We start from the raw sequence: 18,685 nt of genomic DNA on the forward strand, positions 1-18,685 counted from the left end.
ATGTGGAACTGGTTTGATGTTTGTCCGTCAGATACACAACAAAGCAGATTTTCTTTGTAGAACATGCAAGCGGGCCGTCGTTATTGCCGTATTTGTTGGACTAAGGTGCTCGTAAATCTGGGAGTAATCTGGGTCTAAACTCCGTCCCTTCAGGTCCCAAATTCAAACGAACACTGCAGCATCACTGAGAGTTAAAAACTGTCTAAATTCTGTCATCTTTAATAAAACAATCAGCATTACTGCTTTACCAGGTGAAACTATGTGGTGTTTAACATCCAGGCATCAATGAAAACAGAATCTATTACATTTAACGGAGTAGGAAGTTAGTGGAAGTAAGCTCGCTAGTTTCGCTAGTTACCTAAGCATGATGTAGCATGTTCTGACTGAGAGATTTCTGAAAAAATTCAAATGTACAGCTCTGCTGTCACTTCCAACACAAATGAAGACAGGAAACTAAACAGCAGTGACGTTTATAAGGTTACTGAAGGCTAGGTGGTATATAATGATGTGCTACGTGATCGCTAGCAACACAGCTATGTTAGCATAACATAAACAGTGAAGCTCGAGGATGAACGCTAACACTTTTCCACTTAATAAAAGTTAACGTGAAGGTTCCTGATGGTTAGAGACAAATGCAATCGCATGGCAGGATGCTGTAAACGGACCAAACTTCAGTCAGGAGAACAACTGAGATAATCCATCCACAATACGAGGTTAGTCATTAATATACTGCAACAACATGGGAATAGAGCAGCTGTGATAGAATACAGCATTAATGAATCAATGGTACAGAAGTGGAGGAAGCAAGAAGAATGAGTTGAATAAAGTTTGATTTATCTGACTGCTTTGTTTCGCTTAATGTGCCTTATAATCCTGTGCACCTTATGGTCAGAAAAAGACGTATTTGACTTTTTTATTTGGGACACTGCAGTTTAATGTCGCAAAGCACCTCTTTTTAACTTCAGTGGATATCATACATGGTTATGCTCAGGATATGTCAGCCCATTTCTACTGGAAATGCCTTTTGGTTAAACTTTCAGCAAGGAATTTGCATTTGCACTGTTACATTTTTATTTACCTTTAATGCACATAAAAAAACAGCTGCTTGTTTAAGTGAAAATAAATGGATAGGTTTTTTTTTTTGCACTAGTAAAGTTGTGGAGTTGTATTTTGTCTCACATCAATTATATCGTCAGTTATATCGTTATTGCAAATTTTCAAATATATATCGTGATAAATATTTTTGGCCATATCGCCCTGCTCTAATTAATACCTTATTCTCCTCACAGAGCACTGTGCTCACAGACTGCAGGCTTACTTGTGCTTCCTGGGATAATAAAAATTAGAAGTTTAAATGTGTTTCTAATAAAAAGCTTTAAAAATAAATGCTTGTGTGTTTAACTGTTGGGGTGAGATCACTGTAAGAGAGAAGGAAATAATCAGAGCCAATTTCAAAGTCTGGATTATAAAACAGTTCTGTCAGCTGAACATGTTCAACTGTGTGTTCATGGTGTCACTAAATGAGAACATGAAGCTGTGACTGGTCGACACTTTGAACACAGTTAGCACACACAGAGGCAGACTGTCTGAAAACTCAGGATAAAAGCTGTCCACGTGTTTCTGTCAGTCCAAATATTTCTTACAGTTATTGCTGTAATCACTGCCTTCACATTGTTAGTCAAAGCTGGAAATCATTCAAAGGAAACTTCATATTCACCAGCACTCAATGTGATATCATCAGTAAATGTCTCCAGCTCCAGCTCACATGAAAACATCTGACTACCTGAGCAGCTAGCATTACCCAGCATGCCGTGCAGCAGTGTCAGTTTGTGAATGTGCAATAATTCCTGCTCCAAACTGTTTCTCATTCACAGATTGCTGTGTGCCATGACCTTTGACCTGCTAAAGAGAGTCAACTGTGGATTATTCATTGTTGAACTAAAACATGGTGGCTGACCTCAGAGTTTCAAGTCCACATCCTGGACTCTCCAGAAAACCACACAGCTGCTTCACGCCTGAATCCTGCAGGTTGTTCCAGCTCAGGTCCAGCTCTCTCAGATGGGAGGGGTTGGGCTTCAGTGCTGCTGCCAGATAATCACAGCTGATCTTTGACAAACCACAGTCCTTCAATCTGTATAAAGAATGAAAGATGTGAGCTTATTAGACAAAGTGTGAGCTTGAAATCATTCAGTGTTTCATCATCTGTTCAGAGCTGAAGAAGGTTCAGAATGTAGAAGTTAAGAAAATGGAAACTCCAAACAGCTGAAGCCAACAAGAAGCAGCTCCAAACAAACACAACAAGAGAAAAAACTCTGAATGTTTCACATTGAAGTTGAACATTTATCATAAAAACATGAAAAACACTTGAAAAAGTTGTGTTTTTCATTCAAGGAGCCACATGGTTTCACTTTTAAAGGTGAAATGTGAAAGAAATGGACATATTTGTAGTTCAACACCTTTTCCCAGTCACATTATTAAAGCAGACAAACTACAAGCTCATTTTCATTCCAACAAGTCATCTTCTGACCTGGACTAACAACACTGGTCTCTGTGTGCAGCTGGTTGTGAGACCAGTGCTCAGGGACCGTCTACAAAGTGCAACACTGAAAGAACATCACACACTAAGTTGCTTCCATCACTTTCACACAAACATCTACTGTCATTATTTTCACCAAACTCTGTGGATCCTTTATTGCAAATTCAAATGTTATTCAAATGGTCAGACAAAAGAGGGATTTGATGAAATATGATGAAATGTGTATTAGCAGGAAGTTATTGAATCATTTTCCTCATAAACCAAACAAAATGACTGACAAACATGTTTTTACAAACTCAGTGTTGGACTTTGATCAGCAGGATAACCTGATGTTTAAAGGCATTTTAGTCTCGCTGTATGAGACTCCAGTTATTACTCAATATTTATGGATGATGTTCTTTATGTGTTGCATTTTGTAGACGCTCCCTGAGTGCTCATCTCACAGCCAGCTGCACATAGAGACCAGGTGTGGGATTAATCCAGTCACATAGGATGAGAATAATCACAGAGGTACCATAGGTAATGATGAAGCACAAACTGGTGTTCGCATGAATCAGCCGACGGAGAGGTTTGGGGGGATTTCCTGCCTTTATTGTTGTGCTGATGCAAATGTGTGCTGACAGCTATGAGTTCGTTCTTCAACAGTCGATGTCGCCTGAACAATGTGTGGACTTTGGACCCAGACGTGTAACACAATTCAACGCACCGAAGCATCCAACCTGAACAGGAAGCAGAGACGGCTCGCCTCCAAAGTAAAAGTTGCTCTTTTTGAACACAGCATCAAAGAAAGTCTACAGTACAATATAGAAAAGACAGGAAAAAAGTTTGGGTTGTTTTTAAATTGGGCAGAAATGAAACTACTCTAAACTCAGATATCTGACAGACATTTAATCCCATTTCAGTTTGGCCTCATCCTGGGCCGGATTATCCAACACACACTCTGACCACAAGCCCAGGGTCCATGCACAGCTGGGCTCCATCCAAGAGACAGGAAACTAAACCAACACAATAATAAAGAGCACCATTTGATCTTCTTACATCTTCAAGACAAACATAGTAAAAACATGAGCATATCTATGTTTTCTGATAAAATGATGTGACAGGTAGAACAGAGTAAAGTGGTGGTGTTACAGCCTTTCTCCCCTCTGCTGCCGAGGCTGTTAGTCTCTCCCAAACTCAGCTCCAGGACTTCCAAATGAAAGAAAGCAGCAGAAGTGGCTTTACAAATAAAAGAGGAAGAGGAGAAGAAGAGGAGAGGGAGGCCACCCTGACCATCACTCCAGCTATAAACATCACACTTCCATTAAAATTGGTGAGAAAATGTTGAGCAGGATGAGCTGCTGGCTAATCTGGAGGCTGTAGCAGCAGCTCACAGTCACAGTGATTTCCACTCATGAAAAAGCTCTGGCTGCTTTATTTCTCATTTCATATCAGAGACTTAAAAGCTTCAGTGATGCAGTACTGTGATGTTTCCTTTCCATATTCCAGTGAGGCCTCCATAATGATTTCAGCTGTTCTGTACACACACTGTGTGTATGTCTAATTATTGAAGAAGGAAAAGAAGCTGAGCATTCAAACTAGCTTGTATGGTGGGTCCTGCGGTTTTTTCATGTATTGCCACTTATGTACAGCCAATTTTCATTTTTGCAAATTAACCTTTTGGTGATGTTATACAAATCATATTCATATGACTACGGTTTTATTAACCCTCATGCTGTACAGAACCTGTGACGTCCAGATGCCGTTCTGCTGTGAAAACTTTTGGATTTATGGATTAACATAGGTGCCATGGTTTTCTGTCTTCTCTTATTTTTTGTGTGTGATCAGGACAATTCTGGAGAAGATGGACCTGCAGGAGAAAGTCACCCCCTTGCAGGAAAAAAAGAAATGGGATAACTTAAGAGAAATACAAAGTATGTATTATTAAGAACACAAGTTAATAAATGTACAACTACTAAGAGTTGTTGTGTTGTTACTATTTGTCTCATGTCATTTTTGATTTCCTCTGCCTTCAGGATTGCAAGTATCCAGGGTCAGGAGAGGGAGTCAGTGGGAAGCCCACTGCTGCTACTTGGCCCCGGTTTGCTCTCATGGATGAGGTGATAGAATAGAATAAAAATAATCCTTTAATTGTCCCACAAGGGGAAGTTTGGTTGTATCAGCAGAAAAAACACACATATACAAACAGAACAGGACAAAGAACAGAAATACAGTTTTTACATATTTACATCATGGACAATAGTTACCAAAGAGAGTACTGTACAGTTATTAAAATTAGAATACAGATCAGTGGCAAACCCAGGTTGCAGTATGCAAACAGAGCAGGATACTGAAAGAAGTTTAAATAGTTAAGAATATTTAGAATAATTAGAAAAGTGTAGATTGTGTGTTGTACCTGTGCATTAAAAAGTAGACATGTAACTTCCAATAAGTTAGTGTATGTATAAACTGAGAAAAGTGTCCAAGTTCTAACAGTAGAATTTGTTACAGCACTGATGTAAACATCTATGTGTCAGGGCCTGGGTCTAGGGACCGACAGAGAGACAGACAGAGAGAGGCGTTGAAAGGCTGCTCCAGCAGAACTTTATTGTTTCGGAGAAAAACACGAACACAGCGTACAGTCGAGTCTTAATAGCTTACTGGGCTCATCGGGCACTCTTTTTGTGGTTATTTTTACATTTACATGCTTCCATCTCACGTTTCTGTTCAGTAGCACCTCGTACTTTCTGACTTTCCTTTTTCTCCCTCCCTCACGCTCACACACACAGGGGGAGTGGCAGTCCCACACTTCTCCCTGCAGCAAGGACTACACCGCCCATGAGGCTACAGTCTTAAAGGGCCATGCCTGTAACACTCTGCCGTCATATTAAATCATTTTTCGTATAATAATTTTTAAAAAATATTTCTTCACATCAATATGCGGGCCGCAAGTAGACGTGACGTGGGCCGCAAATGGCCCGCGGGCCGCGAGTTTGAGACCCCTGCTGTAAATGAACTGATGAACTTTCTACATTTTCAACTATGGATTCATTTTCCCATTCTCACTCAGCTGCCTTCTTTTTGTAGTCATTCCAACAGAGTCCTTTCTCTTCTCCAGCTTCTGTTTAAAATCCTCTCACGAAGCCTGAATCTTGCTTTTCTTTCATGTTTGGGCCTGTGTTAGGCTGCTCTCTGTTGCTTTAACACACACCCCACCACAGCAGCTGTGTGGGTTGTCTCTGTAGCAGCCATATCAGCTTCTGATACCATGAACATCATCACATTTGTACTCAGATACATCCTGAACATTTAGGAACTACAGAAAGTTTCAAACATCAATCAAAGATCTGAAATATAGAAAACAACAACAGCTGCAGTCAGTGAACTCACCTCAGAGTCTCCAGTCGACAGTTTGGACTCTCCAGTCCAGCACACAGAAGCGTCACTGCTGAATCCTGCAGCTCGTTTCCATTCATGTTCAGCTCTGTCAGATGGGAGGGGTTGGACTTCAGAGCTGAGGACACAACTTCACAGTGAGTCTCTGAGAGTCCACACTCAGCCAGTCTGTGATTAAAGAAAAGATGAAATGTTATTATAAAAGCAGAAAATCTGCATTATAATGTATGAAGACAAAACAGAGTGAGGTCATAATCTGATGAACATCTGCTCTTCACATCTGTGCTTCAGCTCCTCTTACTGTGTTTGACATGACACAACGATTGAGTCTCTCTCAGACCTGCAGACTTTTAATGAGAATCTTTGTTTGGCTTTAATCTGCAGATGAAGGAGGAAGATGGTGTCACATTTAGGCTTCCATAACGTCCAGTCTGACAATGTGATCTGATCCAGAGTCAGAGTGAAGACACACTTTTGGACTGTTTCCGGTTTTGAATCTGACTCCAGAACATTTTGAATGAGTTCAGCTCAGTGAAGAGTTCCAGCTGGAAAGATGATCTCTGTTTGCTACCTGCTGTCAGGTACGACTGTTCACGTCCACACACAGGAAAAACCTGCTGACTGTTACCAAACGGAGCAGAAATCTCATCACTGGACAATAATGATGAATGAACTCAGGGCTGTTGATATCATATCTGATTTCAGGGGAACTAAACAAAGAAATGATTGGCTCATTTTAGCTTTCTGAGCCATTAGTCTGCTGGTGTGGAGGGAGAGAAAGGAGACATCAAAGAGAGAGCAACACAAACAGGTGAGAGTGGACAGGTGACCAAGGTCAGCAACCAATCAGAAAGCTTATGTTTGACCCACAGTCACTGATGATGACTGCACATAACCAAGCAGTGTGTTACTCTGACATCAAATATGATCCTGCTCTTATAATAATGATGATGATCAGATGATATTATTGTGTTATTTTGTAGCTGAATACGATGTTTGTGTGATTATCAGTGAAAGCAGCAGTGAGGAGGATGGAGAGAGAGAGAGGACAGAGGGTGAAGTTAGAAACACTAAAAGGATTTTTCATGGATTTCATGGATGATTTGAGTGATTTCCAGCAGGACACTTAAACGCGTCAGTGGAGGTTATACAGAACATATTCACTGATATGAAACGTGTCACTGAACACGATTAATATCAGTGGAAACATGGTGGAAACAGCTGTGACTGCATGGATGTAACACACTTCAAATCTGTTCTCCACTCTTGGATTTGGGATCCATGGAGCTGCTGCTGAGTCTGTACAATAAAGGATGGTGTGGAAGGTTGCAGCGTACGGACACAAACACTTTGTGGTTACAACCTAAACCTCCCACCGTCTATACAGCACTGATGAAATCATGACGTTTGGCTGCCAGGAAGTTAGCTCGGGGATGTAAACAGCAGCCAAAAACACAGCAGTGAATTCCATCAGCAAAAAACAGGGATGACATTTCAGCAGCAACAACTACACACTGAACAATCAGCTCTGTGATTAATGAGGACATGAAGTCAGACATTGGTCATTAGGAGCAGCAGCAGGAATGAGAGTGAATCCATGTGCTGCTGTGACATCAGCGTTAGCTCACAGATTTGACACATGTTCAGTCCAGATGTGTCTTCTCACTCAGTTTGTCCCACTGTTGGCAGTAAGAGAGCACAGCTGGTTCACCTCTGAGCCCTCACTCTGAACAACAGCACTGTCACTTATCAGTACACAGTAAAAAAAAAATGGAGTGTCAATATTTCAGAGTAAACCTATTTTAACCTAGGTAGAGTATTTACAACTTTATGAGGAGTAAACCAGCTCTAACATCAGAGTTAAAAGTCAGTGTAAAGTTCTTTAGACACACAGTGAAGACTGAACTCCACACAGTGTTGATTATTGCCAGTCTGCAGGCACAGTCTTACGAGTTCTGACAAGTATTGACTCAGGGGGCTGAATAATTACGCACACACCACTTTTCAGTTATTTATTTGTAACAAATGTTTGGAATCATGTATGATTTTCGTTTCACTTCTCACGTGTGCACCACTTTGTGTTGGTCTTTCACGTGGAATTCCATTGAAATTGATTCATGTTTGTGGCTGTAATGTGACAAAATGTGTGAAAGTTCAAGGGGGCCAAATACTTTTGCAAGCCACTGTATATTGACTAAGGTCTTCAACGAACAAAGCAAATAGGTTTGGAGCTAGCGGGCAACCCTGTCGGCATGATCTTTCAAGGGTAAATGGTGTTGATAGGCTGCCATTTATTTTAATTTTAGCTGTTGGTTTGTTGTAAATTGATTGAATTGTCTCAATGACTGTCTGATTAAATCCAAACTTTATAGAGAAATGACATATTACTGAGTCAAATGCTTTTTCAGCATATAAACCCATCAGCATTGCCTCGCCTCTAGATTATTCTTTTTAATGTGATATATGACGTGGAGAGTCCTTCTAATACTGTCTTGGGTCTGTCTCTGACAGATAAACCCAGTTTGATCCAGATTAATAAGTCTGGGTACAAAATTATTAAGTTGTTTGGCTATTATGGATGTGTATACTTTATAATCCAGGTTTAATACTGATATTGGTCGATAGTCCCCACAGTTCAGTTTATCTTTTCCTTCCTTAGGAACGACAGAGATGATGGCTTCTCTCCATGAGTGAGGGTCCTCCCCTCCTTTAAGGACCCAGTTACACACTGCCTTCAACCTAGGAGTTAATTCTTCGTTGTAGGTCTTGTACCATTCAGCAGTGAAACCATCCGTGCCAGGGGTCTTGTGCGGCTTTAGTCTTGAAATTGCAACACTGATTTCTTTATCCGTAATTTCTTTAGTTAACATGCTGTTCTCCTGTTCTGAGACCTTTGGGAGGTTTAGAGAACCTAGGAAATTTTCAATCTGGTCCTCGTTATCTAGTATGGGCTGGGAGTATAAATCTCTATAGTATGCTTCGAAACTCTGTTGTATTTCAGTAATTCCATTGTGGAATTGATTTTGGATGTTTTATTCTATGAACTGCACTATCGGCTTGGTATTTTTTTAGCTTAAAAGCTAGCCACTTTAGTGATTTGTTACCTGCTTTGTAATAATTTTGTTTATGAAACATTAACTTTTTCTGTGTTTCCTCAGAGTATATTGCGTCAATCTCATTTTGTAATCTTTTTATTTCAATTGTTTTGTCATCATCTAAAGTATTTTTGTGTTGTCTCTGTAATTCATTGAGATCCAATTGTAATTTCCCAAGTTTCTCTTTTTTCTGTTTTTTAATCGGGGAAGTTAATGCAATAATTTTGCCCCGTAAAACTGCTTTATAGGAATCCCAGAGCACGGACAGAGTCACATCCCCCTTGTCGTTTTCCTGAAAATACAGGCCAATTTCTTTACTGAATTTCTGCCTTATATTTAAGTCATTTAGGTTATGAGAATTAAGCCTCCAGGTTGTAGATTTTTGAACCTCATCTACACATATAGACAGGTATACGGGGGTGTGATCTGATAGGTCTATTGTGCCGATGTTGGAGGTTTTAATTTTATGCCGGTCCCTACTAAATGTGAAAAAATAATTGATTCTTGAGTATGTAGAGTGGGGGGCCGAGAAATGAGTGAAGTCCCGCCCAGAAGGATTAATATTTCTCCGGACATCAATAATTCCTGCTTCATTCATAATACAGTTTATTTTCCTAGCTAATGATTTTTGCTGTACTATATTTTCTTTAGAGCTATCTAATCTGGATAGGCGTATATTCATGTCCCCTCCACATATCAACATTCCTTCTGTTTCAGATGCCATCAGCTCAAACATGTACCAATAGAAGCTCCAGTTGCTCCCAGGGGGAGCGTATATATTGAGAATTGTCACCAAAAAACTGTCAATTCTCCCTTTTAACAGTACATATCAGCCCTCCCTATCTCTTTTGTCAGATAAAAATTCAAAACAAGTCTGTCGTGATACCAATACTGCAACTCCTCTGCAGGGCCGGACTTATATGATGCTGAGTAAACATGTTTATAAAAACCTCGTCCCAGTTTTTTCTGGTCTTGGTCTGACAAGTGCGTCTCCTGTAGTAGGGCTATGTGAACCTTCTCTTTCTTTAGTTTAGACAATATCTTGGATCTTTTTTGTGGGCTAACTATTCCATTTACATTAGATGAGATGATATTTCTCTAGTCTTTTTTAAGGTTTAAAAATTTTTGACTTCATATTTTATGTCTATTTCAGCTGACTGAAGAAATCTTAACAAGAAAGCCCAGCGGTGAACACATAATACAAGAGTATGCAAAAACCAAATCTCTGACAGATGCAACCAGAAGACATATGATAAACATACTTGCGGCTGAGATGACAGAAGCACATAAGTAAGAATCATAAATGTTGGCTATAAAGAAACATTTTTAGCATTGTATTATTTTTAATTTTGATGTTCAATGCCAATTGAGGGATGGTCAACATTGAATTTATACATTAGGACATCTTCCGCTAAAAGTGTAAGAGTGATGTATGCACGGGGGATTGTTGCTCTGTTTCCACATCTACAAGACCCATATTCACAAAATGGATATGTAAGTAAAGGGGACTTTGCAACATTAAACACATAGTTGCTATCAGAAATTTTGATAACATTATCAATCTGCATGTATTTAATTACATAGGAACATTACTACGATCCAGAAGGCAGTTCAGGATCCCATTACATGGTGGTTAAAGACCATTCAAAGAAATTTCTTAAGTTGGTGGGCCAGGCCATGGTCGATCCAAACCACTCAGAATGGTATGACTTTTTAAAATTGCCATTTTTTGTTATATAGGTAATTCTGTTAATTGAATGAATGTATTTTTGGAATAATTCGTTGTTTACTTGCCTGCTGGCTAGGACAGTGACATTTCTGCTATCTCTCTGCTGCTACATCTGCTACCACCATCAGCACAAGGGCGAAAGAGACCAGGAAAGCATCTCAAGCTGTCGATAACCTCATCAAATTCCTAAAAGTATGTTTAAAATATTGGTTCCATCACCTTCATTTTCATGTACAGTGAGATGATCTAATCTACTGTTAGAGCATAGTCACTAAATACTGCTGTTTAATGTGTTGTTGTAGGCTGGAACCAGTGTACAGCAGCATCTAGACAACATCACCCGAAGCAGTCAGCCCTACATTCTTGCTCAGGGACCCACAAGAAGCAGCATTCATGCCTTCCTCATTGTAATCGACACGCATGCACTTCCATGTAAAGTGGCAGGTTCAGTAGGAGCCCTTGATGAACTCTTTAAGGTCCATTATGTCTTTGGTACATCATACTGTTCATCCCTGACCAACTTTTTAACTTTCTGCAAACAACTATTTACAACAACGTCATATTGTTGGTGAGCATCATAGTACTGTATGCTACTGTGAATTGTAAGAGTTTGTTACGTTAATCAAATGACACTAAATTGAAACACAATAAATGCTGTTACTGTAACTGTTAAGGTGAATTGTTAAATGTTTGTCATTTTTATGTTTACCATTTGTACATAGTTTTAAGGAATTATTTCTGTCCTCCCCTCCCCAGATCCTTAAGATTCTGGGAGGGGGGCGGTAGTGTTTTTTATCACAGGAACACCCTTGTGAAGGTCTGTTTGATGTGGGGAAAATTCCTCCCCTTTGTATGGCTTCACTGTGTTATCTAGGGTGAACCATCTAGGGTGTGGGGGAGACTACCCTCTTTATGACCAAGGATGTTCCTCCTGTGCTTTTATGTTATATGACCCTTTGATCAGCAGGATCACACACACACACACACACTCTTACAGAAGTTCACACATATACATACAATGCTTTGTCTTAGAACCAAGGGGGCGTGGCTTTGTTCTGACGTGTTTTGTGTGAACTGTCTCTCAATAAAAGGTAGCAGGAGGAGGTCAGATCTGGGGGTCATTTTCGTGGTGGACACAGACGAGGCCTCCCTTGCGCAAATAATCGATCGATCGACTGTCTTGTTTTCTTCATGATGAATAAGTCTCTAAAATTAGTGGGGCTTGTGGAAACACAGACCCAACATTAATCTGTATGTTTGTTGTTATTTCCATAATATAGGATGGATCACAGCTAATTAGTATTATAGCATTATATGATGAAAATGAAAAAAATAACACTACAGAGAAATAGAAATGAAAATTATTACATTAATATGGAGTAAAGATAGCTTTATAAAGTGTAATTATTACTCTGAACAGTGTGAATAACCCTCAGTGTTAAATATTTTACACATTTTGTTGTTAATTTTGACACTAAATTGAGTAGAATTAACACTCAAGAGTTAACACTGGCCAAAGAGTAAATTTTACTCTAATTATGAGTGGGACCAAATGTTATCTGAAACAGAGTTAAAATCAACTCTGTAAATGTAAAATTGACACTCGGTTTTTTTTACCCTGTACATCACACTTTAATCACACTAAACCAGAGTCTTCCTCAGCACCTTCATCCTCACTCACCATGTTTATGGCACTAAACTCTGTGTCTGTAGTCAGAGGAGAAGTTCAGACGGTGACGGCTCTGGATATTTGTCTCTGTTTGTAACATCAGAGTTCGCTTCACTACAAAGAAGCTCTTCATAGATTCTTATTTCTGTCTTTTCTCTAACAGCAGCATCCGAATGACCAACAACAGCAGCAGCAGATTTAAAATACTGCCCCCTAATGACACCACACAGGTACTACATGTAGACATGAGTCTACAACACACAGCGTACGACTACCAATGCAGGATCATGCTAAGTGCACACACATTTGCTGATCAACACAAAATATCATTTTATCTGAGAAACTCAAATTAATGAGAGTCGTTTAGTACTGTGTATATCTGAAGAACTAAACTACTAATCTACACTGATCAATGATGTTAATGATCACATCTGGACTCACCGAGCCTTTCTGCAGTTCCTCACAGCTGGAATCAGTCTTTGTCGTCCCTGCTCTGTTGTGTTGTACTTCTGCAGGTCCAACTCATCCAGAACCTCCTCTGACATCTGCAGCATGAAGGCCAGAGCTGAGCAGTGGATCTCAGAGAGTTCATTCTTTGATCTGTTCTCTGACTTCAGGAACTCTTGGATCTCCTGATGTACTGAGAGGTCGTTCATCTCCATCAGACAGTGGAAGATGTTGATGCTTCTGTCAGGAGAGATTTCATAACTGTTCATCTTTTTAAGGTTGTTGATGACTCTCTCGATGGTTTCTGGACTGATCTCTGTCTGACCCAGCAGACCTCCTAAGAGTCTCTGGTTGGACTCCAGACAGAGGCCATGAAGGAAGCGAACAAACAGGTCCAGGTGGCCATTTTTACTCTGGAGGGATTTCTCCATGATTCTCTTAAGGAAATCATCCAGAGAGGACTCATTATAATCTTTCCTCAGGAAGTTCTTCAGCCCCTCTGACTTCCTGTTGGTGTAACAGTGGAACATGTAGACAGCAGCCAGAAACTCCTGAATGCTCAGATGAACAAAGCAGTAGACTGGTTTCTGGAAGATCACACACTCTCTTTTGAAGATCTCTGTACAAACTCCTGAGTACACCGAGGCCTCCGTCACATCCAGACCACACCGCTCCAGGTCTTCTTGGTAGAACATGATGTTTCCTTTCTCCAGATGTTCAAACGCCAGCCTCCCCAGCTTCAGAAGAACTTCCCTGTCAGCCTCCGTCAGCTCCTGTGGACTCGTCTCATGTCCCTCATGGTACTTGTTCTTCTTCCTCTTTGTCTGAACCAGCAGGAAGTGTGAGTACATGTCAGTCAGGGTCTTGGGCAGCTCTCCTCTCTGCTCTGTAGTCAACATGTGCTCCAGAACTGTAGCAGTGATCCAGCAGAAGACTGGGATGCTACACATGATGTGGAGGCTCCTGGATGTCTTCATGTGGGAGATGATTCTGCTGGACAGCTCTTTATCATTGAATCTCCTCCTGAAGTACTCCTCCTTCTGGGCGTCAGTGAAGCCTCGTACTTCTGTTAGCCTGTCAACACATGTAGGAGTGATCTGATTGGCTGCTGCAGGTCGGGAAGTTATCCAGACGAGAGCCGAGGGAAGCAGATTCCCCTGGATGAGGTTTGTCAGCAGCAGGCTGACTGATGACTTCTGTGTGACATCAGACAGCAGCTTCCTGTTGGTGAAATCCAGTGAAAGTCTGCTTTCATCGAGGCCGTCAAAGATGAACAAAAGCTGAGAGACAGCGAGCTTCTCTGCTGTGACCTTCTGTAGTGTTGGATGGAAAACATGGAGCAGCTCCAGAAGACTGTACTGCTCATCTCTGATCAGGTTCAGCTCCCTGAATGAAAGCAGAACCACCACACTGACATGTTGGTTCTCCAAGCCCTCTGCCCAGTCCAGAGTGAACTTCTGCACTGAGAAGGTTTTTCCAACACCAGCCACGCCGTTGGTCAGAACCACTCTGATGGGTCTCTGTTGGTCAGGTAAGGCTTTAAAGATGTTCTGGCACCTGATTGGAGCGTCATGGAGGGCGTCCATCTTGGAAGCTGTCTCCAGCTGCCTCACCTCATGTTGGGTATGAACCTCTTCACTCTGTCCCTCTGTGATGTAGAGCTCAGTGTAGATGGTGTTCAGGAGGGTTCTACTTCCTGTTTCATCACTTCCTTCAGTCACACGTTCACATCTCCTCCTCAGACTGATCTTATGTTCATCTAAAACCTCCTGCAGACCAACATCTGCTGAAAGAAAGAAAAACAATGAGACTAAAGAGAAAGAAAAGTCTTCAATGTCTGAACAACACAAGAAGTCCAGTTTTCAGAAATGAGTCCATCAGCAGACAGATGTTCAGTCTTACTTTGTACACAGCTGCTCTGACTGGCTGTCTGCAGTCCAGCTCTGGTTCTGGATCTTTCTCCACACTGGGGACAGGAGGAGTCTCCTGATGAAGCAGACTGGTCCCAGTATGAGGAGATGCACTGTCTGCAGAACCAGTGTCCACAGCTGGTAGAGACTGGATCCTTCAGGACGTCCTGACACAAAGCACAGCAGGACAGCTCCTCCTCCTCACAAACACCACTCCTCTTCCTCCCTCTGTGGACACATTTCTTTATCACTAAAACCATTTACTCTAAGTCAGGGGTCCCCAATCCCAGTCCACCATGGCCGGTGTCCTGCAGGTTTTAGATCTCACCCTGGGTCAACACACCTGAATCACATGATTAGTTCATTACCAGGCCTCTGGAGAACTTCAGGACATGTTGAGAAGGTAATTTATCCATTTAAATCAGCTGTGATGGATCAAGGACACATCTAAAACCTGCAGGGACACTGGCCCTATTGGACTGGGATTGGGGACTCCTGCTGTAAGTGAAAAACATCCAGATTTGACCAAACAGCAGTTCCTCACAGTTGCTTTGATTTCATCAACAATAATGAGTATGGGTGGGTTTTGATTATCGATTAAAATCGATTCTCGCTTGGATAACGTGATGTCGATTCATTAAAATCCTGAATCGATTTTTTAATATAAATTTATTTTGCCTGAAACGCCAGAATCTCAGGCTAAACCTCACAAAATTTCAACAACCACCAAACAGCTAAAACAGTAAATGAGAGCAGAAACACGGATTCTGCATAAAGACATAAACACAAAGCGCGGACCCGCCAACGCATCAGAATCAGTGAGATGTCGCCTTTCTCATCCGACGCCACGGACACGAGCTGAAAGCCGACAGCTCGCTGATTCTGATGTTTCGGCGGGTCCACGCTTTGTGTTGACGCCCTTTTTGCGCTGATTCTGAAACTGCAGGTTTGATCTCTCTCCAACCAATATTGACTGAACCAGCAGCAAAAGAAGATCCAAACTACGCTTCACATAAACATCGTCATGATTTCACTCTGACTTTTGCTGTTTTGCTTCCACCACACTTCATGCACAGCTCTCTCTCTCTCTGTACTTCAAGAACAGTTTCCCGTCTAAAAATCTGTTTTCTTCATTATTCGCTAGCTTATTACGCACAAGTCTACCGTTGTTTACAGCCTGTGGGCCACTGTTTTTTCCTTTTACTTACTTCCGACAAGAAAACCTCATTTCTGCTGTTCAATAATGAAGAAATATTAACTTTTAAAAATTATTGCAAAACTTTTGCTGTGTCTGTAATCAATCCTCTGTAACTTTGCTCTGCTTCACTTTAGCAGCATCAGGTAATGTTCATGTGTTGATTCATGGTCTTCTTTCGTCTGCAGAATATTTTTGTAAAATCCCAGAAAAATCACCTTTATGTTTTTCTGTGTTTTATCTTCAGTTACTTTGACACAAAGGCATCTGCTGTGATGCTCACACCTTTGATAAAGTCTCGCAAGTGTCAGCTTTCTTTTTATAGATATAAAAATATAGAAATGTACTGATGCATGATCTGAATTATAATATTTCTGACTGTCTGAGGCAAAATTTCCCCGATTCAAATCAAATCGAATCGAATCGTTGATCGAAACGATTCGGGCCCTTGTGAATTGGAATCAAATCGATTCTAGAAATCAGTGATGATACCCAGCCCTACTAATGAGCTGCTCTTCCTGTCTGCCTGTCTTACTAAACACTGAGTGATGAATACAAACTTAACACTTCCTGCAGAGACTTCACAATAAAAGCTTTTCATCAGAGAGAGATAGTTATGTCCTTCACTGTTTTACAGCCACTATGTGCAGATTATCTGGGTCAGTTCACTCTGAAGCAGCTTAGAAGTCTCTGTGTTGAGATGCGCTTTCACACACAGAGACTTCTGATTTTCTATACTTAATCAAACATGATGAAGATGAGCAGGTTTCTCTTCTAGTATAAAACTGTGTCTCTCTGGCTGGCTCATGATGGCTTTTCAGGTTTTTTTATGTTTTGCTCTCTCCTCCTGCTAGCGTTTTGCCTGCCTGGGTGGAGCTTGTAATGGGCTCTCGCACTTGATCCACCTGGGCTTACTGGTAACCATTTAAAGCTGCGGCATGGAGCAGTTCGTCACTGGGACATTGAACCTCCCCTGTTCATCATCTCAGCTCCTTGCTAAGAAATCTCTCTCTAAACTCACCAGTTGGGTTAACTTTGTGTATATATTTCCCCGGACCTGGTTACGGAGCCTTGCCTGTGATTTCTGTGTGTGGCTGTGTGAGTGGAAAGCAGGACGGGAGTGGCTGACGAGGAGTGAGTGTGTGGACTCCCTCCCCAAATCACTGTGGTTCGGGTCACCCCTTTGGAAAATAAACTGTCACCTTTTTGTTTGTCAGAACTCAGTGTGTGCTTGAGTCTCTCTTGGTTCTCTCTCTTCAGGTCCCTGTAAGTGTTTGATCGGCCCTTCTAAAACATTATATTTCTTCTGCTTTGATTGTTTTGTGTGCTGAGGGTCATTGTTGCATGATCCACTTTTTCTTATCACTCAAATATCCTGATACTTTCAGAAAGTTGGAGAGCTCTCCTGGTTTGCTTAGTCTTTGCTCTGTACTGCAGTACTTGCATTGGTTTCGCTGGACAAGTCTGCATGTGAATCTACAATTGATCTGACATTGTGACACAAATACAGTAAACAAACACTACGAGCACATTGTTTCATGTATGAAAATCTGAAGCCTCTCAGTGCCAGCATCCTTCCAACCCCACGACAAGACCAATTCACATCTTCACAACACCAAGAATTTTTCTCTTCTTTGGAGAAACTAAGAAGCCAATAGGATTGTAGCTCAAACCTGCCCACAGTCCAACTTCATCACTGCTCACTCCTGGTGCTGAGTGGACAGTCATAGCCTGCTGCTAGCATGAATGCTAAATGTACTGCTGTGGATGATCAGCAGAAAAACATGTTATCAGTTTGACTGTTTGCTGTATTTAAAGTGTTTTCTCAGTTCATCTTTATTCAGGTCTTTAGCTGACAGCTCTTTGTGCTAACAAACTAAACTCTCTTAGTTTAAGCCAACAGACTTTACCAAACACAAAGCCAGCTGCTGCCTCCATGAGTTAGCTTGTGTGACTGGAGTTTACACCAATGAAATCTAAATTACACTAACATGTCCTCCAAGGTGTTTGGTGGGAGCACTAAGTGAAACATAAGAGCTCTGGTAAAATACCAAACAGGGCTGTGAGAGCAACTAAAGTGATAAAAATACTGTTTAAAGATAAAAAAACAAAAAAAAAAACACTTTGATGTTCTCTTGTCACCTAACAAAGTCCAAACCCTGTGAACTATTTTAGCTTTAATAATTGTGGATTCAGGTATCCTGAACCCATCTTTGGACATTTGTAATTAAATATTTTAAAACTCCATCAGAGACTCCTAATGTGGCTGTTTGGAGAAGGAAAAGAGGAACAAAGTAGAGCGTCGAGCAGAGGCTTCATTCACTGCAAACCTACAGTTATGTTTTCTTATTTCTAGTGTTGCATGTTTACAGCTGAAATAAAGCTGCCTCTTTGACTTCATCCTGTTGTGTTTGGGTCCAATCCTGCCTTCCACACAGCGCTACAGGACAAAGTCTAAGATTTTGATCTTTTTAATGAATCTTTGGTCATATTTATCCAGGAAAACACAAACATGTAAATGAGATCATCACAGGTCTTTGACCTTGTTGGTCCAGGTTCACCACTGAAGTATGGAGGGTGATGTATGGACCAGTCACTCCTCAGAGACAGACAGCTGGACCCTGCAAACTGTGACCTCTGACCTCTGCAGACACAAACATGTTTTATTCAATGATAAATTCTCTGATAAAGTCATTGAAGCAGCTGTGATCACACAGACTGCAGATCAT

General features: G+C 41.0%; 1 protein-coding gene across 1 annotated transcript; it reads right to left on the reverse strand.

Moving 5' to 3' along the window:
- Nucleotides 1-2,091: 2,091 nt before the first annotated feature.
- Nucleotides 2,092-17,684, reverse strand: LOC120743219 (protein NLRC3-like; the record flags this gene model as incomplete). The annotated part of the gene is made up of 5 exons (XM_040046796.1): nucleotides 17,630-17,684; nucleotides 14,775-14,878; nucleotides 12,846-14,131; nucleotides 5,906-6,079; nucleotides 2,092-2,131 (listed from the first exon to the last, which is right to left on the reverse strand). Coding segments are annotated over exons 1-5 (1,659 nt in total), but the record flags the coding sequence as incomplete, so codon positions are not given.
- Between the last annotated feature and the right edge of the window lie 1,001 nt (nucleotides 17,685-18,685).

This window comes from Simochromis diagramma, unplaced genomic scaffold (assembly GCF_900408965.1).
Source record: "Simochromis diagramma unplaced genomic scaffold, fSimDia1.1 OVJJ01000522.1, whole genome shotgun sequence".
Classification (NCBI taxonomy): Eukaryota; Metazoa; Chordata; class Actinopteri; order Cichliformes; family Cichlidae; genus Simochromis; species Simochromis diagramma.